The 26469-nt window shown below is 30.0% G+C and overlaps 2 protein-coding genes across 4 annotated transcripts in view; both read right to left on the reverse strand.

Moving 5' to 3' along the window:
- LOC136040357 (calpain-5-like) overlaps nucleotides 1–18602 on the reverse strand; it is a 144487-nt gene extending 125885 nt beyond the window's left edge. The window contains exon 1 of one of the 3 annotated variants that reach the window (XM_065724604.1): nucleotides 18470–18588. In XM_065724604.1, the coding sequence (XP_065580676.1) occupies nucleotides 18470–18471 (2 nt within the window). In that variant the 5' untranslated portion in view covers nucleotides 18472–18588. Of the gene's footprint in view, nucleotides 1–18366; nucleotides 18384–18469 lie in introns of those variants that run through there. The other 2 variants (XM_065724605.1, XM_065724606.1) reach the window with 2 other exon arrangements.
- Nucleotides 1–26469, reverse strand: part of LOC136040359 (PIH1 domain-containing protein 1-like) — a 491267-nt gene that overhangs the window by 438937 nt on the left and 25861 nt on the right. The gene's annotated exons all lie outside the window — the stretch shown is intronic.

Consider the following 26469-nt stretch of genomic DNA (forward strand, 5'->3'; position numbering starts at 1 on the left):
TTTTTCTAGGTTCTATTGCGAGGCACTATTGGAGGAAAAAGTGAAATTCTAGGTAAGTACGTATTGCTATTTGAAAGTAACTGTCTTTAGTATATTATTAATTCTGTTTTCTTTTTTCTAGGTTCTTTCTTGAAGCACTATTGGAGGAAAAAGTGGGATATTTGGTAAGGAAATTTTACTATTTGAAAGAAATCTCTTTACTTTTCATCAAAAAGTTTTTTTGATAATTATTTAACATGAAGAAAAAACTCTACAGGTTTCTAATGGTTAACATTAAAAACATCTCTTGCTTTGTAACCGTGACGTCAAGACCAAAAATTGAATGGCGTCATGCTGAGTATATATTCATATGCAATACGCGGTGCGTTTAAGTTATTCATAGGAATTCCAAAGCAAAAGGAAGTAGACATGCGAAAACTAAATGAAGAAGACCTTAGTTGTTTTTCTTTAGTAAGTAAAGTTGTTTTATTTGGTAAGTAAATTTTGCTATTTCAAAGTAACTGTCTTTAGTATATTATTAACTCAATCTTTTTTCTAGGTTCTTTCTCGAGGTACTATTGGAGGAAAAAGTAAGATATTTGGTAAGTAAATCTTGCTATTTCAAAGTGACTGTCATTAGTATATGATTAATTCTGTTTTCTTTTTTCTAGGTTCTTTTTCGAAGCACTATTAGAGGAAAAAGTGGGATATTTGGTAAGTAAATTTCGCTATTTCAAAGTAACTGTCTTTAGTATATCATTATTTTCTTTTTTATCTTTTTTTGTTATATTTTCTTTTTTCTAGTTTCTTTCTCGAGGTACTATTGGAGGAAAAAGTGTGATTGTAAATTACAAGTGTTGTAAATGTCTTTAGTATATTATTAATTCTATTTTCTTTTGAAAACTGAGATATTTGGTAATTAAATTTTGCTAATTCAAAGTAACTGTCTTTAGTATGTTATTAATTCTACACTCTTTTTTCTAGGTTCTTTCTCGAAGCACCATTGGAAGAAAAAGTGGGATATTTGGTCAGTAAATTTTGCTATTTCAAAGTAACTGTCTTTAGTATATTATTAATTATATTTTCTTTTTTCTAGCTTCTTTCTTGAAGCACCATTGGAGGAAAAAGTGGGATATTTGGTAAGTAAATTTTGCTATTTCAAAGTACCGTAACTGTCTTTACTATACTATTAATAGAACTATTTTCATTTTTCTAGGCTCTTTCTTTAACCACTTTTGGAGAAAAAAGTGAGATATTTGGTAAGTGAATTTTGCTATTTCAAAGTACCGTATCTGTCTTTAGTATATTATTAAGTCTATTTTCTTTTTTATAGGTTCTTTCTCGAAGCACTATTGGAGGAAAACGTGACATTTTTAGTAAGTAAATTTCGCTATTTCAAAGTAACTGTCTTTAATATATTATTAATTCTATAATCTTTTTCCTAGGTTCTTTCTTGAAGCACCATTGGAGGAAAAACTGGGATATTTGGTAAGTAAATTTTGCTAATTCAAAGTAACTGTCTTTAGTATATTATTAATTCTATTTTCTTTTTTACAGGTTCTTTCTCGAAGCACTATTGGAGGAAAAAGTGGGGTTTTTGGTATGTAAATTTCGCTATTACAAAGTAACTGTCTTTAATATATTATTAATTCTATGTTCTTTTTCCTAGGTTCTTTCTTGAAGCACCAATGGAGGAAAAATTGGGATATTTGGTAAGTAAATTTTGCTATTTCAAAGTAACTGTCTTTAGTATATTAATACTTCTATATTCTTTTTTGTAGGTTCTTTCTAGGTTCTAACTGTCTTTAGCATATCAATTCTAATTTTATTTTTTCTAGGTTCTTTCTCGAGGTACTATTGGAGGAAAAAGTAAGATATTTGGTAAGTAAATTTTGCTATTTCAAAGTAACTGTCTTTAGTATATTATTACTTCTATTTTCTTTTTTAAAGTTCTTTCTCGACGCATTATTGAAGGAAAACTGGGATATTTGGTATGTAAATTTCGCTATTTCAAAGTAACTGTCTTTAATATATTATTAATTCTATGTTCTTTTTCCTAGGTTCTTTCTTGAAGCACCAATGGATGAAAAATTGGGATATTTGGTAAGTAAATTTTGCTATTTCAAAGTAACTGTCTTTAGTATATTATTACTTCTATATTCTTTTTTGTAGGTTCTTTCTAGGTTCTAACTGTCTTTAGCATATCAATTCTAATTTTATTTTTTCTAGGTTCTTTCTCGAGGTACTATTGGAGGAAAAAGTAAGATATTTGGTAAATAAATTTTGCTATTTCAAAGTAACTGTCTTTAGTATATTATTACTTCTATTTTCTTTTTTTAGGTTCTTTCTCGACGCATTATTGGAGGAAAACTGGGATATTTGGTATATAAATTTTTCTAATTCAAAGTAACTGTCTTTAGTATTCTTAATATTTGGTATGTAAATTTTGCTAATTCAAAGTAATTGTCTTTAGTATTATTAATTCTATATTTTTTTTTCTAGGTTCTTTCTTTAAGCACTTTTGGAGGAAAAAGTGGGATATTTGGCAAGTAAAATTTGCTATTTCAAAGTAACTGTCTTTAGCATATTATTATTTCTGTTTTCTTTTTTCTAGGTTCTTTCTTGACGCATTATTGGAGTAAAGTAAATTTTACTAATTCAAAGTAACTGTCTTTAGTATATTATTAATTCTATTTTCTTTTTTCTAGGTTCTTTTACGAGGCACTATTGGAGGAAAAAATGAGATTCTAGGTAAGTATGAATTGCTATTTGAAAGTAACTGTCTTTAGTATATTATTAATTCTATTTTCTTTTTTCTAGGTTCTTTCTCGAGGTACTATTGGAGGAGAAAGTAAGATATTTGGTAAGTAAATTTTGCTAATTCAAAGTAACTATCTTTAGTATATTATTAATTCTATTTCTTTTTTCTAGGTTCTTTCTTGAAGCACCATTGGTGGAAAAAGTGGGATATTTGGTAAGTAAAATTTGCTATTTCAAAGTAACTGTCTTTAGCATATCAATTCTATTTTCTTTTTTCTAGATTCTTCCTCGAGGTACTATTGGAGGAAAAAGTGTGATTGTAAATTACAAGTATTGTGAATGTCTTTAGTATATTATTAATTCTATTTTCTTTTTTCTAGGTTCCTTCTAGAAGCACTATTGGAGGAAAAAGTGTGATTTTTGGTAAGTAAATTTCACTATTACAAAGTAACTCTCTTTAATATATTATTAATTCTATTTACTTTTTTAGGTTCTTTCTCGACGCATTATTGGAGGAAAAATTAAGATATTTGGTAATTAAATTTTGCTAATTTAAATTTTGTTCTTTCTTGAAGCACCATTGGAGGAAAAAGTGGGATATTTGGTAAGTAAAATTTGCTTTTTCAAAGTAACTGTCTTTAGCATATATCAATTTGATTTTCTTTTTTCTAGTTTCTTTCTCGAGGTACTATTGGAGGAAAAAGTGTGATTGTAAATTACAAGTATTGTAAATGTCTTAAGTATATTATTAATTCTATTTTCTTTTTTCTAGGTTCCTTCTAGAAGCACTATTGGAGGAAAAAGTGTGATTTTTGGTAAGTAAATTTCGCTATTTCAAAGTAACTCTCTTTAATATATTATTAATTCTATTTACTTTTTTAGGTTCTTTCTCGATGCATTATTGGAGGAAAAATTAGGATATTTGGTAATTAAATTTTGCTATTTCAAAGTACCGTGACTGTCTTTAGTATATTATTAATTCTATTTTCTTTTTTCTAGGTTCTTCCTTTAAGCACTTTTGGAGGAAAAGCTAATACAATTTTGCTAATTCAAAGTAACTGTCTTTAGTATGTTATTAATTCTATACTCTTTTTTCTAGGTTCTTTCTCGAAGCACCATTGGAAGAAAAAGTGGGATATTTGGTCAGTAAATTTTGCTATTTCAATGTAACTGTCTTTAGTATATTATTAATTCTATTTTCTTTTTTCTAGGTTCTTTTTCGAACCACTATTGGACGAAAAAGTGGGATTTTTGGTAAGTAAATTTCGCAAATTTCAAAGTAACTGTCTTTAATATATTATTAATTCTATTTTCTTTTTTTAGGTTCTTTCTCGACGCAATATTGGAGGAAAAAACTGGGATATTTGGTAAGTAAATTTTGCTAATTCAATGTAACTGCCTTTAGTATGTTATTAATTCTACACCCTTTTTCTAGGTTCTTTCTGGAAACACCATTGGAGGAAAAGTGGGATATTTGGTCAGTAAATTTTTCTATTTCAAAGTACCGGAAAAAGTGGGATATTTGGCAAGTAAAATTTGCTATTTCAAAGTAACTGTCTTTAGCATATTATTATTTCTGTTTTCTTTTTTCTAGGTTCTTTCTTGACGCATTATTGGAGTAAAGTAAATTTTACTAATTCAAAGTAACTGTCTTTGTATATTATTAATTCTATTTTGTTTTTTCTAGGTTCTTTCTCGACGCATTATTGGAGTAAAGTAAATTTTACTAATTCAAAGTAACTGTCTTTAGTATATTATTAATTCTATTTTCTTTTTTCTAGGTTCTTTTACGAGGCACTATTGGAGGAAAAAATGAGATTCTAGGTAAGCATGTATTGCTATTTGAAAGTAACTGTCTTTAGTATATTATTAATTCTATTTTCTTTTTTTAGGTTCTTTCTCGAGGTACTATTGGAGGAGAAAGTAAGATATTTGGTGAGTAAATTTTGCTATTAAAAAGTAAATGTCATTAGTATATTATTAATTCTGTTTTCTCTTTTCTAAGTTCTTTCTAGAAGCACTATTGGAGGGAAAAGTGGGATATTTGGTAAGTAAATTTCGCTATATCAAAGTAACTGTCTTTAGTATATTATTAATTTTATTCTCTTTTTTTAGGTTTTTCTCGACGCATTATTGGAGGAAAAACTGAGATATTTGGTAAGTAAATTTTACTAATTCAAAGAAACTGTCTTTAACATATTATTAATTCTATATTCTTTTTTCTAGGTTCCTTCTTGAAGAATCATTGGAGGAAAAAGTGGGATATTTGGTCAGTAAATTTTGCTATTTCAAAGTAACTGTCTTTTGTATATTATTAATTATATTTTCTTTTTTCTAGGTTATTTTACGAGGCACTATTGGAGGAAAAAGTGAGATTCTAGGTAAGTAAGTATTGCTATTTGAAAGTAACTGTCTTTACTAAATTATTAATTCTGTTTTCTTTTTTCTGGGTTCTTTCTCAAAGCACTATTGGAGGAAAAAGTGGGATATTTGGTAAGGAAATTTTGCTATTTCAAAGTAATCTCTTTACTTTTCATCAAAAAGTTTTTTGATAATTATTTAACATGAAAAAAAAAAACTCTACAGGTTTCTAATGGTTAACGTTAAAAATATCTCTTGCTTTGTAATCGTGACGTCATGATCAAAAACTGAAATGACGTCATGCTGACCATATATTCATACGCAACACGCGGAGCGTTTTATTTATTCATAGGAATTCCAAAGCAAAAGGAAGTAGACATGCGAAAACTAAATGAAGAAGACCTTATTTGTTTTTCTTTGGTAAGTAAAGTTGTTTTATTTGGTAAGTAAATGTTGCTATTTCAAAGTAACTGTCTTTAGTATATTATTAACTCTATCTTTTTTCTAGGTTCTTTCTCGAGGTACTATTGGAGAAAAAGGTAAGATAATTGGTAAGTAAATTTTGCTATTTCAAAGTGACTGTCATTAGTATATTATTAATTCTGTTTTCTTTTTTCTAGGTTCTTTCTCGAAGCACTATTAGAGGAAAAAGTGGGATATTTGGTAAGTAAATTTCGCTATTTCAAAGTAACTGTCTTTAGTATATTATTTTTTTTTTTTTTTTTTTTAGGTTCTTTTTCGACGCATTATTGGGGGAAAAAGTAGGATATTTGGTAAGTAAATTTTGCTAATTCAAAGTAACTGTCTTTAGTATATTATTAATTCTATATTCTTTTTTCTAGGTTCTTTCTTGAAGCACCATTGGAGGAAAAAGTGGGATATTTGGTAAGTAAAATTTGCTATTTCAAAGTAACTGTCTTTAGCATATCAATTCTATTTTCTTTTTTCTAGTTTCTTTCTCGAGGTACTATTGGAGGAAAAAGTGTGATTGTAAATTACAAGTATTGTAAATGTCTTTAGTATATTACTAATTCTATTTTCTTTTTTCTAGGTTCTTTCTCGAAGCACTATTGGAGGAAAAAGTGGGATATTTTGGTAAGTAAATTTCGCTATTTCAAAGTAGCTGTCTTTAGTATATTATTAATTTTTTTTTTTTTAGGTTCTTTTTCGACGCATTATTGGGGGGAAAAGTGAGATATTTGGTAAGTAAATTTTGCTAATTCAAAGTAACTGTCTTTAGTATATTATTAATTCTATATTCTTTTTTCTAGGTTCTTTGTTGAAGCACCATTGGAGGAAAAAGTGAGATTTTTGGTAAGTAAATTTCGCTATTTCAAAGTAACTGTCTTTAATATATTATTAATTCTATTTTCTTTTCTTAGGTTCTTTCTCGACGGATTATTGGAGTAAAAACTGCGATATTTGGTAAGTAAATTTTGCTATTTCAAAGTACCGTAACTGTCTTAAGTCTATTATTAATTCTATATTCTTTTTTCTAGGTTCTTTCTTGAAGCACTATTGGAGGAAAAAGTGGGATATTTGGTAAGTAAATTTTGCTATTTCAAAGTACCGTAACTGTCGTTAGTATATTATTAATTCTATTTTCTTTTTTCTAGGTTCTTTCTTTAAACACTTTTAGAGGAAAAACTAGGATATTTGGTAATTAAATTTTGCTATTACAAAGTAACTGTCTTTAGTATGTTATTAATTCTATACCCTTTTTTCTAGGTTCTGTCTCGAAGCACGATTGGAGGAAAAAGTGGGATAATTGGTCAGTAAATTTTGCTATTTCAAAGTAAATGTCTTTAGTATATTATTAATTATATTTTCTTTTTTCTAGGTTATTTTACGAGGCACTATTGGAGGAAAAAGTGAGATTCTAGGTAAGTAAGTATTGCTATTTGAAAGTAACTGTCTTTAGTATATTATTAATTCTATTTCTTTTTTCTAGGTTCTATTGCGAGGCACTATTGGAGGAAAAAGTGAAATTCTAGGTAAGTACGTATTGCTATTTGAAAGTAACTGTCTTTAGTATATTATTAATTCTGTTTTCTTTTTTCTAGGTTCTTTCTCGAAGCACTATTGGAGGAAAAAGTGGGATATTTGGTAAAGAAATTTTACTATTTGAAAGTAATCTCTTTACTTTTCATCAAAAGGTTTTTTGATAATTATTTAACATGAAAAAAAAACTCTACAGGTTTCTAATGGTTAACGTTAAAAATATCTCTTGCTTTGTAATCGTGACGTCATAATCAAAAACTGAAATGACGTCATGCTGAGTATATATTCATATGCAATACGCGGAGCGTTTTAGTTGTTCATAGGAATTCCAAAGCAAAAGGAAGTAGACATGCGATAACTAAATGAAGAAGACCTTAGTTGTTTTTCTTTGGTCAGTAAAGTTGTTTAATTTGGTAAGTAAATTTTGCTATTTCAAAGTAACTGTCTTTAGTATATTATTAACTCAATCTTTTTTCTAGGTTCTTTCTCGAGGTACTATTGGAGGAAAAAGTAAGATATTTGGTAAGTATATTTTGCTATTTCAAAGTGACTGTCATTAGTATATTATTAATTCTGTTTTCTTTTTTCTTGGTTCTTTTTCGAAGCACTATTAGAGGAAAAAGTGGGATATTTGGTAAGTAAATTTCGCTATTTCAAAGTAACTGTCTTTAGTATATTATTATTTTCTTTTTTATCTGCTTTATTATATTTTCTTTTTTCTAGTTTCTTTCTCGAGGTACTATTGGAGGAAAAAGTGTGATTGTAAATTACAAGTGTTGTAAATGTCTTTAGTATATTATTAATTCTATTTTCTTTTGAAAACTGAGATATTTGGTAATTAAATTTTGCTAATTCAAAGTAACTGTCTTTAGTATGTTATTAATTCTACACTCTTTTTTCTAGGTTCTTTCTCGAAGCACCATTGGAAGAAAAATTGGGATATTTGGTCAGTAAATTTTGCTAATTCAAAGTAACTGTCTTTAGTATATTATTAATTATATTTTCTTTTTTCTAGGCTATTTTACGAGGCACTATTAGACGAAAAAGTGAGATTCTAGGTAAGTAAGTATTGCTATTTGAAAGTAAATGTCTTTAGTATATTATTAATTCTATTTTATTTTTTTTTAGTTCTTTCTCGACGAATTATTGGAGAAAAAGTGGGATATTTGGTAAGTAAATTTTGCTAATTCAAAGTAACTGTCTTTAGTATATTATTATATATATATATATATATATATATATATATATATATATATATATATATATATATATATATATATATATATATATATAAAAATAAGTTGTCTGTCTGTGGATCTGTGGATCAGGTGACGTCATGTTTCTGTGTCGGCTGACGTCATGAAATTAGTTGTCAGGTGACGTCATGTTTCTGTGTCGGCTGACGTCATTAAATTAGTTGTCGTCATTTTTGCTTTGACGGTGACGTCATTCAAGTTATATAAGACATATGTTCACGTAGAAATCTATTAATGTTTAAGTTTACAATGACTGATGAAGATGCTCAAAGAGTCTATGCCAAAAAACTTGCTGCTGATAGTTCCTCGGCACGCTTTCTTTTCTGACTTTCTCTATTGGATTCCTATTGGAGGAAAAAGTGGGATATTTGGTCAGTAAATTGTGCTATTTCAAAGTAACTGTCTTTAGTATATTATTAATTATATTTTCTTTTTTCTAGCTTCTTTTACGAGGCACTATTGGAGGAAGAAGTGACATTCTATGTAAGTGCGTATTGCTATTTGAAAGTAACTGTCTTTAGTATATTATTAAATCAATTTTCTTTTTTCTAGGTTCTTTCTCGAAGCACTATTGCAGGAAAACTGGGATATTTGGTAAGTAAATTTCCCTATTTCAAAGTAACTGTCTTTAGTATATTATTAATTTTATTTTCTTTTTTTAGGTTCTTTCTCGACGCATTATTGCAGGAAAAAGTGGGATATTTGGTAAGTAAATTTTGCTAATTCAAAGTAATTGTATTTAGTATATTATTAATTCTATATTCTTTTTCTAAGTTCTTTCTTGAAGCACCATTGGAGGAGTAAGTGGGATATTTGGTAAGTAAATTTTGCTATTTCAAAGTACCGTAACTGTCTTCACTATATTATTAATTCCATTTTCTTTTTTCTAGGTTCTTTCTTTAAGCACTTTTGGAGGAAAAAGTGGGATATTTGGTAAGTAAATTTTGCTATTGCAATGTAACCGTCTTTAGTATATTCTTAATTCTATTTTCTTTTTTCAAAGTTCTTTCTTGAAGCACTTTTGGAGGAAAAATTTGGATACTTGGTAAGTAAATTTTGCTATTTCAATGTAACTGTCTTTAGTATATTATTAATTCTATTTTCTTTTTTCTAGGTTCTTTACGAGGCATTATTGGAGTAAAAAGTAAGATTCTAGGTAAGTAAGTATTGCCATTTGAAAGTAACTGTCTTTAGCATATTAACTATTAATTTTGATATTAATTCTTAATATTAATTCATATTAACTTTGCTAACTGTCTTTAGTATATTATTAATTATATTAAAACTGGGATATTTAGTAAATAAATCTTGCTAATTCAAAGTAATTGTCTTTAGTATATTATTAATTCTATATTCTTTTTTCTAGGTTCCTTCTTGAAGCACCATTGGAGGAAAAAGTGGGATATTTGGTAAGTAAATTTTGCTATTTCAATGTAACTGTCTTTTGTATCTTATTAATTCTATTTTCTTTTTTCTAGGTTCTTTCTCAAAGCACTATTGGAACAAAAGTGGTATTTTTGGTACGTAGATTTCGCTATTTCAAAGAAACTGTCTTTAGTATACTATTAATTTTATTCTCTTTTTTTAGGTGCTTTCTCGGCGCATTATAGGAGGAAAAACTGGGATTTTTGGTAAATAAAGTTTGCTAATTAAAAGTAATTGTCTTTAGTATATTATTAATTCTATATTCTTTTTTCTAGGTTCTTTCTTGAAGCACTATTGGACGAAAAAGTGGGATTTTTGGTAAGTAAATTTCGCTATTTCAAAGTAACTGTCTTTAGTATATAATTAATTTTATTTTATTTTTTTAGGTTCCTTCTCGACACATTATTGGAGGAAAAAGTGGGATACTTGGTAAGTAAATTTCGCTATTTCAAAGTAACTGTCTTTAGTATATTATTAATTTTATTTTCTTTTTTAAGTTCTTTCTCGACGCATTATCGGAGGGAAAAGTGGGATATTTGGAAAGTAAATTTTGCTATATCAAAGTACCGTAACTGTCTTTAGTATACTATCAATTCTATTTTCTTTTTTCTAGGTTTTTTCTTTAAGCACTTTTGGAGGAAAAAGTGGGATATTTGGAAAGTAAATTTTGCTATTTCAACGTAACTGTTTTTAGTATATTATTAAAAAAAAACTGGGAATTATTAAAAAAACTGGAAACACTGGGAGGAAAAACTGGGATATTTGGTAAATAAATTTTGGTAATTCAAATTAATTGTCTTTAGTATATTATTAATTCTACTTTCTTTTTTCTAGGCTCTTTCTTTAAGCACTTTTGAAGGAAAAAATGAGATATTTGGTAAGTACATTTTGCTATTTCAGTGTAACTGTCTTTAGCATATTAATTCTATTTTCTTTTTTCTAGGTTCTTTCTCGAGGTACTATTGGAGGAAAAAGTAAGATATTTGGTAAGTAAATTTTGCAATTTAAAAGTAACTGTCTTAAGTATATTATCAATTCTATTTACTTTTGTCTAGGTTTTTCGTTAAGCACTTTTGGAGGAAAATGTGGAATATTTGTTAAGTAAATTTTGCTATTTCAATGTAAATGTCTTTAGTATATTATTAATTCTATTTTCTTTTTTCTAGGTTCTTTCTCGAAGCACTATTGGAGGAAAAAATGAGATTCTAGGTAAGTAAGTATTGCTATTTGAGAGTCACTGTCTTTAGTATATTATTAATTCTACTTTCTTTTTCTAATTTCTTTCTCAAAGCACTATAGGAGGAAAAAGTGGGATATTTGGTAAGTAAATTTCGCCATTTCAAAGTAACTGTCATTAGTATATTATTAATTTTATTCTCTTTTTTTAGGTTCTTTCTCGACATATTATTGGAGGAAAAAGTGGGATATTTGGTAAGTAAATTTTGCAAATTCAAAGTAACTGTCTTTAGTATATTGTTAATTCTATTTTCTTTTTTCTAGGTTCTTTCTCGAAGCACTACTGGAGGAAAAAGTGGGATGTTTGGTAAGTACATTACGCTATTTCAAAGTAACTGTCTTTAGTATATTATTAGTTTTATTTTCTTTTTTTTAAGTTCTTTCTCGACGCTTTATTGGAGGAAAAAGTGGGATATTTGGTAAGTAAATTTTGCTAATTCAAAGTAACTGTCTTTAGTCTATTACTAATTCTATATTCTTTTTTCTAGGTTCTTTCTTGAAGCACCATTGGAGGAAAACGTGGGATTTTTGGTAAGTAAATTTCGCTATTTCAAAGTAACTATCTTTGATATATTATTAATTCTATTTTCTTTTTTTACGCTTTTTCTCGACGCATTATTGGAGGAAAAACTGGAATATTGGGTAATTAAATTTTCCTAATTCATAGTACCGTAACTGTCTTTAGTATATTATAAATTCTATTTTCTTTTTTCTAGGTTCTTTGTCAAAGCAGTATTGGAGGAAAAAGTAGGATTTTTGGTAAGTAAACTTCGCTATTTCAAAGTAACTGTCTTTAGTATATTATTAATTGTATTCTCTTTTTTTAGGTTCTTTCTCGACGCATTATTGGAGGAAAAACTGGGATATTTGGTAAGTTTATTTTGCTAATTCAAAGTAACTGTCTTTAGTATATTATTAATTCTATATTCTTTTTTCTAGGCTCTTTCATGAAGCAGCATTGGCGGAAAAAGTGGGATATTTGGTAAGTAAATTTCGCTATTTCAAAGTAACTGTCTGGAATACTATTAATTTTATTTTCTTTTTTTAGGTTCCTTCTCGACACATTATTGGAGGAAAAAGTGGGATATTTGGTAAGTAAATTTTGCTAACTCAAAGTACCTGTCTTCAGTATATTATTAATTCTATGTTCTTTTTCTCTAGGTTCTTTCTTGAAGCACCATTTGAGGAAAAAGTGGGATATTTGGTAAGTAAATTTTGCTATTTCAAAGTACCGTAACTGTCTTTAGTATATTATTAATTCTATTTTCCTTTTTCTAGGTTCTTTCTTTAAACACTTTTGGAGGAAAAAGTAGGATATTTGGTAAGTAAACTTTACTATTTCAATGTAACTGTCTTTAGTATATTATTAATTCTATATTTCTTTTCTAGGTTCTTTTTCAAAGCACTATTGGAGGAAAAAGTGGGATTTTTGGTAAGTGAATTTCGCTATTTCAAAGTAACTGTCTTTAGTATATTATTAATTTTATTCTCTTTTTTTTAGGTTCTTTCTCTACGCATTATTGGAGGAAAAACTGGGATATTTGGTAAGAAAATTTCGATAATTCAAAGTAACTGACTTTAGTATATTATTAATTCTATATTCTTTTTTCTAGGTTCTTTCTTGAAGAACCATTGGAGGAAAAATTGGGATATTTGGTAAGTAAATTTTGCTATTTCAAAGTAACTGTCTTTAGTATATTATTAATTCTATTATCTTTTTTCTAGGTTCTTTCTCAAGGTACTATTGGAAGAAAAAGTAAGATATTTGGTGAGTAAATTTTGCTATTCAAAAGTGACTGTCTGAAGTATATTATCAATTTTATTTTATTTTTTCTATGTTCTTTCTTTAAGCACTTTTGGAGGAAAAAGTGGGATATTTGGTAAGTAAATTTTGCTATTTCAATGTAACTGTCTTTAGTATATTATTAATTCTATTTTCTTTTTTCTAGGTTCTTTTTCGAACCACTATTGGAGGAAAAAGTGGGATTTTTGGTAAGTAAATTTCGCAAATTTCAAAGTAACTGTCTTTAATATATTATTAATTCTATTTTCTTTTTTTAGGTTCTTTCTCAACGCAATATTGGAGGAAGAAACTGGGATATTTGGTAAGTAAATTTTGCTAATTCAATGTAACTGCCTTTAGTATGTTATTAATTCTACACCCTTTTTCTAGGTTCTTTCTGGAAACACCATTGGAGGAAAAGTGGGATATTTGGTCAGTAAATTTTTCTATTTCAAAGTACTGTAACTGTCTTTAGTATATTATTAATTCCATTTTCTTTTTTCTAGGTTCTTTCACGAGGCACTATTGGAGGAAAAAGTGAGATTCTAGGTAAGTACGTATTACTATTTGAAAGTAACTGTCTAGTATATTATTAATTCTACTTTCTTTTTTCTAGGTTCTTTCTCGAAGCACTATTGGAGCAAAAAGTGGGATATTTGGTAAGTAAATTTCGCCATTTCAAAGTAACTGTCTTTAGTATATTATTAATTTTATTTTATTTTTTTAGGTTCTTTCTCGACGCGTTATTGGAGGAAAAAGTGGGATATTTGGTAAGTAAATTTTGCTCATTCAAAGTAACTGTCTTTAGTATATTATTAATTCTATATTCTTTTTTCTAGGTTCTTTCTTGAAGCAAAATTGGAGGAAAAAGTGTGATATTTGGTAAGTAAATTTTGCTATTACAAAGTACTGTAACTGTCTTTAGTATATTATTAATTCAATTTTCTTTTTCTAGGTTCTTTCTTTAAGCACTATTGGAGGAAAAAGTGGTATTTTTGGTAAGTAAATTTCGCTATTTCAAAGTAACTGTCTTTAGTATATTATTAATTTTATTCTCTTTTTTTAGGTTCTTTCTCGACGCATTATTGGAGGAAAAACTGCGATATTTGCTAATTAAACTTTCCTAATTCAAAGTACCGTATCTGTCTTTAGTATATTATTAGTTCTATTTTCTTTTTTCTAGGTTCTTTCTTGAAGCACCATTGGAGGAAAAAGTGGGATATTTAGTAAGTAAATTTTGCTATTTCAAAGTACCATAACTGTCTTTAGTATATTATTAATTCTATTTTCTTTTTTCTAGGTTCTTTAAACACTTTTGGAGGAAAAAGTGGGATATTTGGTAAGTAAACTTTGCTATTTCAATGTAACTGTCTTTAGTATATTATTGATTCTATTTTTTTTTTTCTAGGTTCTTTTTCAAAGCACTATTGGAGGAAAAAGCGGCATTTTTGGTAAGTAAATTTCGCTATTTCAAAGTAACTGTCTTTAGTATATTATTAATTTTATTCTCTTTTTTTAGGTTCTTTCTCGACGCATTATTGGAGGAAAAACTGCGATATTTGCTAATTAAATTTTCCTAATTCAAAGTACCGTATCTGTCTTTAGTATATTATTAGTTCTATTTTCTTTTTTCTAGGTTCTTTCTTGAAGCACCATTGGAGGAAAAAGTGGGATATTTAGTAAGTAAATTTTGCTATTTCAAAGTACCATAACTGTCTTTAGTATATTATTAATTCTATTTTCTTTTTTCTAGGTTCTTTAAACACTTTTGGAGGAAAAAGTGGGATATTTGGTAAGTAAACTTTGCTATTTCAATGTAACTGTCTTTAGTATATTATTGATTCTATTTTTTTTTTTTCTAGGTTCTTTTTCAAAGCACTATTGGAGGAAAAAGCGGCATTTTTGGTAAGTAAATTTCGCTATTTCAGAGTAACTATCTTTAGTATATTATTAATTTTATTCTCTTTTTTTAGGTTCTTTCTCGACGCATTATTGGAGGAAAAACTGGGATATTTGGTAAGAAAATTTTGCTAATTCAAAGTAACTGTCTTTAGTATATTATTATTTCTATATTCTTTTTTCTAGGTTCTTTTTTGAAGAACCATTGGAGGAAAAAGTGGGATATTTGGTAAGTAAATTTTGCTATTTCAAAGTAACTGTCTTTAGTATATTATTAATTCTATTTTCTTTTTTCTAGGTTCTTTCTTTAAGCACTTTTGGAGGAAATTGTAGGATATTTGGTAAGTAAATTTTGCTATTTCAAAGTAACTGTCTTTAGCATATTAATTTTATTTTCTTTTTTCTAGGTTCTCTCTCGAGGTACTATTGGAGGAAAAAGTAAGATATTTGGTAAGTAAATTTTGCTATTCAAAAGTAACTTTCTTAAGTATATTATCAATTTTATTTTCTTTTTTCTATGTTCTTTCTTTAAGCACTTTTGGGGGAAAAAGTGGGATATTTGGTAAGTAAATTTTGCTATTTCCAAGCAACTTTCTTTAGTATATTACTAATTCTATTTTCTTTTTTCTAGGTTCTTTCTTGAGGCACTATTGGAGGAAAAAGTAAGATATTTGGCAAGTAAATTTTAGTATAGTCTTTAGTATATTACTAATCATATTTTCTTTTTTCTAGGTTTTTTTAGGAGGCACCATTGGAAGAAAAGTGAGTTCTCAGGTAATTTAATTTCTGATGGTTTTTAAATAATAAAGGGAAATTTGCCTCTCTCTCTCCATGAAAAATTTCAGTACTTGTGTGTTATATGCCAGTCACTCAAGTTTACAATGTTTAAAAGTTGAGAACAAACCAATTTCTTTGTTAGTTTCTTTGTTTCTTAAAAACAAATTTGGGCTATATATTTGCATATTAGGGGGGGGGGGTAAAGTATAGCAGGTCTGCATGCAAAATGTGTTAGGTACAATTATTCTACATATTATGAACTAAGAATTGTTTTCTGAATTCAAACTGTCCAAATACTTTATCCCCCTCCCCCTATGTGTAAATATATAGCCCAAATTATGCATTTCTCATCCATTCTGTCACTTGTCTTTGTCCTGTCTCCTGCTAAGCTACAAGAAACTAACAAAGAAACCAGTTTGTTCTCAAGTTTTACACAGTGTAAACTTGAGTGAGTGGCATATAATACATAAGTACCAAAATTCCTTCCCCCAACAGAAAAAAAACTCAAATAAAATTCCCAAATTTGGATAGCCTTATTTTCCACAGGGGTGAGGAATATTTACTGGAGGGGGAGGGGTATTTTCTGGGGGCGTAAATGCCTGGGGGGAGACATTGGCAACTGTATTATTTTTATAATACCAATAGCATTGAAGTGTACAACTCCATCAATAAAGTAACAGCAGTAAGCTATATACAGTATACTTCTGACTTTGAATACTATACTCCACTAGTAGGTTGATACGTGTATGTTTTGTAATGTTATATCTAATAAATTTTGTACAAATTGTGGTGTTCTACAAGGTTCTGTTTTGGGTCTTTGCAAAGATTAGCTGTTTGTCAGTGAATGTTTTAAAAACTCATTTTATGTTGTTTAGTCAGAAAGAAAGTCCAGTTGATTTTAGTGGGAATTCTTTAATCTAAGTCAGAAAGCACATAGTGATCAGGTGGCAGCTAAGGTATCTAGAGGACTTGGTGTCTGAGAAATCAGTTACCTTATTCTGCTCTTTTAACTCTTTATCATTCTATTGTTATACCTTATATTTCTTATGGTTGTATGATATGGACTAGTGGATTTTATACAAATTTTAAACATGTTCACTGCTCAGGTTTTACAAAATAAAGTCATTAGACTATTAGGAAATTGTCTGAGGTGAAAATGATACAGTTAATTGTTATAGGAAACTCATGATTCTTAATGTTAGCCAACTTCATGATTATCAACATGCTATTGTTGTATTGTTGGCTTGATTTTACATTATATTTACATATTTAAAGTGTTGTCTCAAGATATGTATTTTGTATCCTAAAAACTTTATTTTTCCTTTTTACCCAGTACTGCCATCCCTCAGTCGAAAAATACCCACCCCCCCTCTTCAAAATGTATTGCTGGATTTGCCTATGCTTATTATAAAGCAAGAATTGATAAGGGTGTAAACCTAGAATTGAGGCTATTGAAAAAGAAACATGATAAGAAAACAATTCTGGCATAGTATAAAGATAAATTGTAGATACTCCCATTATAGCTTACCCCACCCCACCCCCACCCCCCCTATCTAGAGGGCAAATATATAGCCTAGCCCAAACTATAGGCCAGTACATTTTTTGCAAGTCATATAATTGACTAACCAATAAAGTGAAAATACCACTTGATGCTTTTTTTATGTTCTTTACAAATATTATAATCACTTCTAGGCCAACTACAAACTTTTGAGCTCTTATTGGTATGAGTTATTGGTTGTTTTCAAAAAAAAAATAATACTATGTTTTCTCAGTGCTGTTTTCTTGGTTGTTTTCAACAAAATAATACAACATTTTCTCAGTGCAAAAATTATTTATATTAAGGTTAATTTAACTTAGTTTTGGTTAATTTAGCTTAGGTAAAAAGTGCTTAAATTGGAATGTGTGGTAGAAGCAATTATTATATTTGTAAAAAACATAAAAAAAAGGCAATGAGTGGTATGTTTACTTTATTGGTAAGTCAATTATATGAACTACATTAAAATTATAGCATAGGCCTATATTTCCTATGTATTTTCCCATGAATTATTGATTACTCAAAATGTTACAGAAGCACATTTGGTAAAATTCTAGTTTAGTGACTTCTTGCTATCTTGGAAATGAAACTTTTGGGGATGGGTCTACAGGCTAAAGCATATTCTGGGATGGTATTTTCAAGTACCTACCTTTACTCCTTCTCCCCCTAGAGGGCCCTAAAATTTGCCTAAATGACAGATGTATACCTATTGAAATTTTGACAAAACAACACTTTACCTGCATTTTCAGTTACCAGTTGCTTTTTCTCTGCCTTTAGTTCTTAAAATGCAATTCCTGTCATTTGAGTGGAATTCTGTGCCATGTCAATGTTTTTTTTTCAAAATTTGGGAAATATATTTGTATATCTTTAAAACCTTGTGAATTGGGATTGAGCAAAGTTGTGAAGCTGAAAACAATTTTGTTGTACTTTGTTCAAGCAGAGAATCTATTTTGCAAGGTTTCACTTTTATAACACACTTATTTTTAAAGGTCAGGACCCTCTAGAAGGGTGGGGAGTGGAGGTAAGTACTTTGAAATGCCTTCCTATGACATACTTTAGCATTTAAACCCATCCCTGAAAAGTTTCATTTTCCTAAGCTAACCCCTTTTCTGAGATAGCCAAAAGTCACTAAACTAGACTTTTACTGCAAATTCAAAATGTGTTCCATGTATATTATGACATAAGTATAGTTTTCCTCTAAAGAGACCCAATTTCTAGGCTTATACTAATTGTGTGTAGCCTATATCTGGGACCATTAGTGGGAGTGGGGTACAGTGCCAGAAAACAACCATTATAATTAGAAATAACTTTCCATTTAACCAGTTAAAATTGCTGAATGTAATAAAAAAAAATACCAGGTTCTGTGAACCTAGACTAGCCTGTTTATCCTCTCTATGTAGGATGGGCAATCATCAAGCCTGCCAAACAGTTGTGTCAAAAATAATTTTAGAGCTTTACATAGTTTTTTTTTTCCTGGTTTCTTCTTAATCTTGAGTATTTACGTAAAGTTTGGATTGCTTCAAATTCATCATAAACATCCGTCAATTTGTTAAAATTTCAAATTCTACGCGTCACTTGAGTTTTGCATACTGCCATCTATAAGATGTTAGAAGCTGCAGACTGAGAGGATACAAGGGCTTTAAAACTTCGAGGTTAAACTTGATTAAAATAAAGTTAAAAGTGTTTTATACTATGCAGTCACAGCTATTCTGGTCATTTATCTCTCTTATTGTTGCTACTTCTTGTAGCTTCTATCATTTAGTAGAGTCAGTGCTTGAATTGAAACACACTTTACGAAAAGTGTGGTTCAATCCCGCTTTCGAGGGCTATAATGAAAGAAAGGTTGAGATGGCTAGGCCACGTTCTACGGATGAAGGATGACAGATTACCGAAGATTGTCCTTTTTGGCCAACCATCTGGGGCTACACGGAAAGCAGGTCATCCTTGTTTGGGTTGGGAGGATGTCATAAATAAAGATTTAAAGAAAATGGGAGATTTCTGGGAGGGTGTAAAGAGGGAGGCTTTAAATAGATTGGGTTGGAGGAGGAGCTTGCGTAGCTGTGTTGGGCTCAGGCGGCTTCGTGCTGCAATGAGTTATTATTATTATTAGTAGTAGTAGTAGTAGTAGTAGTGCCTGGTCTCTTGAGGAAGTTGGAAAATTCGCTGACGGAGTTCGGAATTCTTAACAAAGATGGACTAGGTAACTAGGTCTTCAATAGCTTCTAGGTGGTCTTGGGTATTAAAACTGAACTCCGTTTAGGTTCCTGAAGATTTTAGCTGAAAATCCAAAAAATTATTTACTGTTAAAAAAGCCAGCTTTCGACGTTTAGACTTTATCAGAAATATGGTTGACTTGACTGTTATGGATCAATTTATTGAACAATTAAATTCACAAAAAAGTTTCGTTAAAAATAAATCAGCTATAATGAGGCAATCTGGCTTTGCTAAAAATTAACGCACTTAACTCGCAAAATAAGCATCATAAATAAATTATTAACTTCTATATTGCTTTATGTAGTTTCTAGACCAAAACGGAAATCCTAATTATAGTAAAGAAATTTAAACTTAGATCCTGCTTAGGACATACTTATGTTGGACAATTCAATTATAATAAACACTAGACTGTTTCCTCAAAACCAAACTAACAATTTAGAGGACTTAGTTTTGAAATTTAGAGAGGAAAAAATTTAAGTAACATTGACCACTAGGAACTTTAAATTAAAAATAAGATGCAAGTTGTAAGGAGATTTGATTCACAGATCAGCAGAACTGAAAAATTACAGTGACCACTGTTTAATGGTTGTTTTAGAATATATGAGCCATAAAGTACCATAGTATAGGTACTTTATCAAAAATTTGTGGAAAGAAATAGCGAAATATCATTTGCTAACTTGACTGTAATCAAGTCCTCTAGTGTAATTCAGTGTCTAAATGTACTCAAAATGTGTTTTGCTCGGCCTAGTTTATTAAACAGCTTGTGTGCAAAATTTTAACATTTTAGTCAGGGAGTCAGTATCCTTACCAACGTTTGGATTTGCAAAATAAAGTTTTCTGTAGTTTTCGGAATCAAAAATGAATACAAATTAATTATTTAACATCTGAGGTGCAATCGATGTTGCTTTCGGCTATTGTGCTTACCAATTACTTTCCTGAGATGGGTCTTTCTTCCAGCTATTGTCCTTACCAGTTCTGTGCTGCAAAGAATATTTCTCCTAGCTTATATCAGTTACTCTGCTGCAATGGATGTTTACTCCAGCTATTGCGCTTACTAGCTACTATGCTGCAATGAATACTACTTCAAGATATTGTGCTTACCAGCTACTGTGCTGCAGTGGAAGTTTCTTCCATCTAAAGTATTTACCAGTTACTGAGCTGCAAGGGACATTTGTTCCAGCTATTGTGCTTATTAATTACTGTGATACAATCAATATTGCTTCTAGCTACTGTTCTTACCAGCTACTGTGCTGCAGTGGAAGTTTCTTCCATCTAAAGTATTTACCAGTTACTGAGCTGCAAGGGACATTTCTTCCAGCTATTGTGCTTATTAATTACTGTGATACAATCAATATTGTTTCTAGCTACTGTTCTTACCAGCTGCTGTGCTGCAATAGAGGTTTTTCCCAGCTATTGTACTTACCAGTTACTCTGCTGCAATGAATTTTGCTTCCATCTATTTCGCTTACATATTATGGTGCTGTGATTGAAATTGCTTCCAGCTACCTAAACTAAAAAATTACATTTTTTAAAGAAATCAAATGAGCAAGTTCAGTTCCCTCGGGAGAAGAAAATAAACAAAAATTGTAAGAAAAATTGGAAAAAAGCTTAGAAGTTGGAGGAACTTTAAGATACTTTTAGCAAAAACGCCTTATCTTCAATCTTTCACAGTAGATTTTCTTGAAGAATTTTTAGAATAATAACTGTTTTGTAAATGTAATGATGCACATAAAATAAGAACTTTTTTAGACTACACTGCCTTTCTATTACAAATAAAACAAAATCAAAAAACAGGAAAAATATGTTTTTATTGCAGTAATAAATAACAGCAACTTTTTATCGATACCACTACAAGTTGAAATAATTAGGCTTCACATTTGGAAGTTTTTATTAATGTAAAAACAGACTAAAAAAAAATTTCACAACAGACAAATAGAAAAGGTGGGAAAAAAAAAATAATAAAGAAACACAAAGGCGTAATTAACGACGAAGACCGCACTGCCTTTCCATCACAAACACCAAAAACAAGAAGAACAATAGGGAATTTTTTTAAGACGGTGGGAAACAAATTAGAATGAATATTTCGGCCCTATGTTCAATGGCTGTCCTCAGCAACACAAATAAGAAAAACAACTTGCAAGAGGATAAAATCAATAAAACTAAAATGAACAGTTTTTCAAAACAATCCCAGCATCCTTACCTCAGCGAAGTTCAACCAGGACTGATAAATAAATTGTTATGAAACGAGGCAATTCATTGAAATGAAAGACAATGATTTAAAACACGTTTTTAATGCCAGTCTAGCTTTTTCGCTGCTGATTCTTATAGGTCTATTTTTGACAGGTTCTGTGTTAATATCTATCGGTTTTTTATAATATTTCGTAAGGTCATTTTAAATTAAATTTGTGTATAAAGCATTCAGTGAATATTCTCCTAAATCTCTATTTAAGGAAATATTATTATTATTAATCGTAAGTAATTATTAATCCGTACAGTCACATGGTATTTGATAGACACCTCTTTGGCGAGTAACTGGAGTCTTATCTTTACCAGAACTTGGGAAATTTATGATTTTCAAATTATTGGTAAATACAGCATACAGATTATTTTGTGTGCATACTTTTTTAAGATTTCTAGAGATTTTTGGGATATATTGGAGGTAAATTATGTTTTGTGGCTTATCGGGATTCTTACATGGTAAATTATCGTTGATTTTATGGGAGTGTCTTTTCACTCTACGGTTAATTGTATTATTAATGAATAATAGAGGATACCCATTTCCAAAAAGTATGTCCCTGATTCCAATTCTGTAATTCTTTCGAAGAACAAATAAATGGCTTACCCATGGGTGCGCCTCTCTCCGGGTTACTGGCGAATATTTATGTAGAGCATATTGAAAATTGGACATTAAATTCATATTTTTTGAAACATATCTTTTGGGGACGTTACATGGATGACGTAATTTCACTTTGGAACTACGGGGAAAATGAATTTAGTTTTTTTTTTTTTAGATCATCTTAATACATGTGCTAGGAATTAAATTGAAATTGCAAATAAAATATCATTCCTAGATGTTCTAATTATTCGTAATCTAGATGAACTCAATTTTACTATTTACAGAAAACAAACAGAAAACAATAGAAATTTACATTTTATCAACTACCCCCCACAAATTAAAAGAGGTGTCGTAATATCTCTCGTCGATCGTGCCCCAAACATTTTTTCTGATTCCTACATCACAGCTGAACTAGACTTTATCAGGTACATACTTTTTGGAAATGGGTATCCTCTTTTATATATTAATAATACAATTAATCGTAGAGTGAAAAAAACACTCCCATAAAATCAACGATAATTTACCATGTGAGAATCCCGATAAGCCCCAAAACATAATTTACCTCCCATATATCCCAAAAATCACTAGAAATCTTAAAAAAAAAGTATGCACACAAAATAATCTGAATGTTGTATTTACCAATAATTTGAAAATCATAAATATCCTAAATTCTGGTAAAGATAAGACTCCAGTTACTCGCCAAAGAAGTGTCTATCAAATACCATGCGACTGTGGCAAATTATATATAGGGAGAACCCACCAGAATTTCGAGAAATGCCTACAACAACATAAAGATGATATCACCAAAGCCCTGAATTGTAATATTGCTTCTGTTTCTTTTGATTCTGCTTTAAGCAGTCATGTTTTCGAAAATCCTAGCCACAAAATACTTTTTGAAGAATCCGCCATTATTAGCAATGATCTATGCATAAAGCAAGTAGTTCGAGAAGCAATTGAAATCAGACTTAGGATTGATAATAATATTTCCTTAAATAGGGATTTAGTAGAATATTCACTGAATGCTCTATACACAAATTTAACTAAAAATGACCTTACGAAATATTATAAAAAACAATAGATATTAACACAGAACCTGTCACAAATAGACCTATAAGATCAGCAGCGATAAAAGCTAGGCTGGCATTGAAAACGTGTTTTTAAATCATTTTCTTTTATCCACTTGTAAGTTGTTTTTTCTTATTTGTATTGCTGAGGACGGCCCTTGGACATAGGGCCGAAATATTCATTCTAATTTGTTTCCCACTGTCTTAAAAAAAATCCCTATTGTTCTTCTTGTTTTTGGTGTTTGAAACACAGGGGCTATACGAAAGTGAAATTTCAAACGAAAGAAACTTAAAATCTAAATAAATTCAAAATAGTACTTCAATTTAAAATTCAAAATGCACAAGGTGGGGCAATGTAGGATGTTTGCTATCTTTGGCTTTACATTATACTATGCTCATCTTTATTTGGATGTGAGCTCTCTATTTGCTTTTATTTTGTTTTTATGTGGCTTTTGTATTCTACCCTTATTTTCACACCATCTTTATGTGTTTGCTTAAACTTAGTTTTAGTTCTTTTTTTTTGCATTGAAGTCATAATAGTTAGACTTTTATTACACTAGTACCGAAAATTTTTTGATTTTGTTTTTTATTGTCTCACTAAAACTTTTTATTCTTTTTTAATATTTGTCACAAATAGTCACAAATGGACCTATAAGATCAGCAGCGATAAAAGCTAGGCTGGCATTGAAAACGTGTTTTTAAATCATTTTCTTTTATCCACTTGTAAGTTGTTTTTTCTTATTTGTATTGCTGAGGACGGCCCTTGGACATAGGGCCGAAATATTCATTCTAATTTGTTTCCCACTGTCTTAAAAAATTCCCTATTGTTCTTCTTGTTTTTGGTGTTTGAAACACAGAGGCTATACGAAAGTGAAATTTCAAACGAAAGAAACTTAAAATCTAAATAAATCCAAAATAGTACTTCAATTTAAAATTCAAAATGCACAAGGTGGGGTAATGTAGGATGTTTGCTATCTTTGGCTTTACATTATACTATGCTCATCTTTATTTGGATGTGAGCTCTCTATTTGCTTTTATTTTGTTTTTATGTGGCTTTTGTATTCTACCCTTATTTTCACACCATCTTTATGTGTTTGCTTAAACTTAGTTTTAGTTCTTTTTTTTTGCATTGAAGTCATAATAGTTAGACTTTTATTACACTAGTACCGACAATATTTTGATTTTGTTTTTTATTGTCTCACTAAAACTTTTTATTCTTTTTTAATATTTTATTTTCTTCTTAATTGCCCAGAGAATTGAATTTCTTAGAAACAGAAACAAAACACTGAGAGTTAAACATAAAACCATAGTTGAAGTTAGCAGGAATTAATTCCATTTGAAAAGATTTGAAATATTTGAAACACCCCACTCTTTACGCTAAAGTTTGACTATTTGTCAGAATTCTACTTTTTAGAACAATAAAAACTTTAGCGTAAAGAGCGAGGCGTTGAGGGGGGACAACCCCTTTCATATTCGGAATAATTTCTGTTCGTTTTAAGTTTTAATGTTGCTCCTTACTTGCAATTACAAAAACATGTTTTTTTATTTAATTTCTGAACAATTTTGAATTAATCCATGTTTTGATTTTGCCTCACCGCACATTAATAATTAAAACGAAATTTGCTTTTTTTTGCTATATAGATTTCTCATAATTTTGATCGGACGGTTTTGATAAAAAAGGGGTGGGGAGGAGGCCTAGTTGCCCTCCAATTGTTGGTAACTTAAAAATGCAACTAGATTTTTCATTTTTTTTAACGAACATTTTTCTTAGCAATAAACATACGTACCTTACGAATTAACTTACGTAACGAATATTCTATATTTGTGCATTTCATTACGCATACGACGGAGTTCACCGCCTCGTCAATATCTCACTGTTTACACTAAAGCTTGAATTTTGTCCCAAATCTTTAAGAATGACCGCTGAATCACAAAGACCGTAGAATAAATAGTTGAAATTACTAAAAATCCTTTAGCGTAAAGAGCTAGGTATTGTGGAGGAGAGAAACCCCCCTTATATATGTAATATTTTGTGTTTGTTTTAAGTTTTAATGCTGCTCATTTCTTCCAGTTGAAATTTTTTTATTTATTTTCCCATTGTTTTTTTTAAATAATACTAGAAAATTCTGCGCCCTCTTCATGGAAATTCTCTTCAATCATGGCAAATTCTTCCATGGAAAGATCTTCCCACGTAACCCCCTCCCCCCGATCTACCCCCACCCAAACGCGAAAAAGTACCCCCAAAAACGTCTGTACACTTCATAATATCCATTACTATATGTAAACAGTGGTCAAAACAAGTTTGTAAATTGCAGCCCCTCCCCCGGGGACTGTGGGGGATTAAATCATCCCGAAAGACATAGTTATTAGGTTTTTGACTAGGTTGAACAGAATGGCCATCTCAAAATTTTGATCCGGTGACTTTGGGGGAATATGTGCATGGGAGGGAGCCTAGGTGTCCTTCAGTTTTTTGATCACTGAATGAGGGCACTAAAACTTTTAATTTCTTGTTAACGCTTTTATCAGTAAAAATATACGTAACTTGCGAATTAATTTACGTAACGAACTTGTATATTCGTGTTTTTATTACGTATATGAGGGGGTTCACCCCCTCGTCAATACCTCGCTCTTTACACTAAAGCTTAAATTTTGTTCCAATTCCTTAAAATTACCCCTGAATCACAGAGGCCGTAGAATAAATAGTTGAAATTAATAAAACTATTTTAGCGTAAAGAGCAAGGTATTAGGAGGAGGTGAACCCAATCGTATGCATAATCATTTCTGTTCGTTTTAAGTTTTAATGCTGCTTCTTACTTTCAGTTGAAAAAAATTCATATTTATTTTTCATTCTTTTTTTAAAAAATGCTAAAAATTCTACACCCCCTTCATAGAAATTTTCTTCCCCCACGACAAATTCCTCGACAGAAAGTTTTCCCCGCATAACCCCCTCCCTTCAACCCCTCTCCCCAACCACAAAAATCCCCCTGAAAGCGTATGTACACTTCCCAATAACCATTACTATGTGTAAACACTGGTCAAAGTTTGCAACTTGCAGCCCCTCCCACGGGGACTGTGGGGGAGTAAGTCATCCCCAAAGACATAGTTATTAGGTTTTTCGACTATGTTGAATAAAACGGCTATCTCAGAATTTTTATCTGGTGACTTTGGGAAAAATGAGCGCGGGAGGGGGCCTAGGTGCCCTTCAATTTTCTTGGTCACTTAAAAAGGGCACTAGAACTTTTAATTTTCGTTATAATGAGCCCTCTGTCGACATTTAGGACTAGTGGGTTGATACGATAACCCCTGGGGAAAAAAAAACAAAAAAAAACAACAAATAAATAAAC

Source organism: Artemia franciscana, chromosome 20 (genome assembly GCF_032884065.1).
Source record: "Artemia franciscana chromosome 20, ASM3288406v1, whole genome shotgun sequence".
NCBI classification, from domain to species: domain Eukaryota; kingdom Metazoa; phylum Arthropoda; class Branchiopoda; order Anostraca; family Artemiidae; genus Artemia; species Artemia franciscana.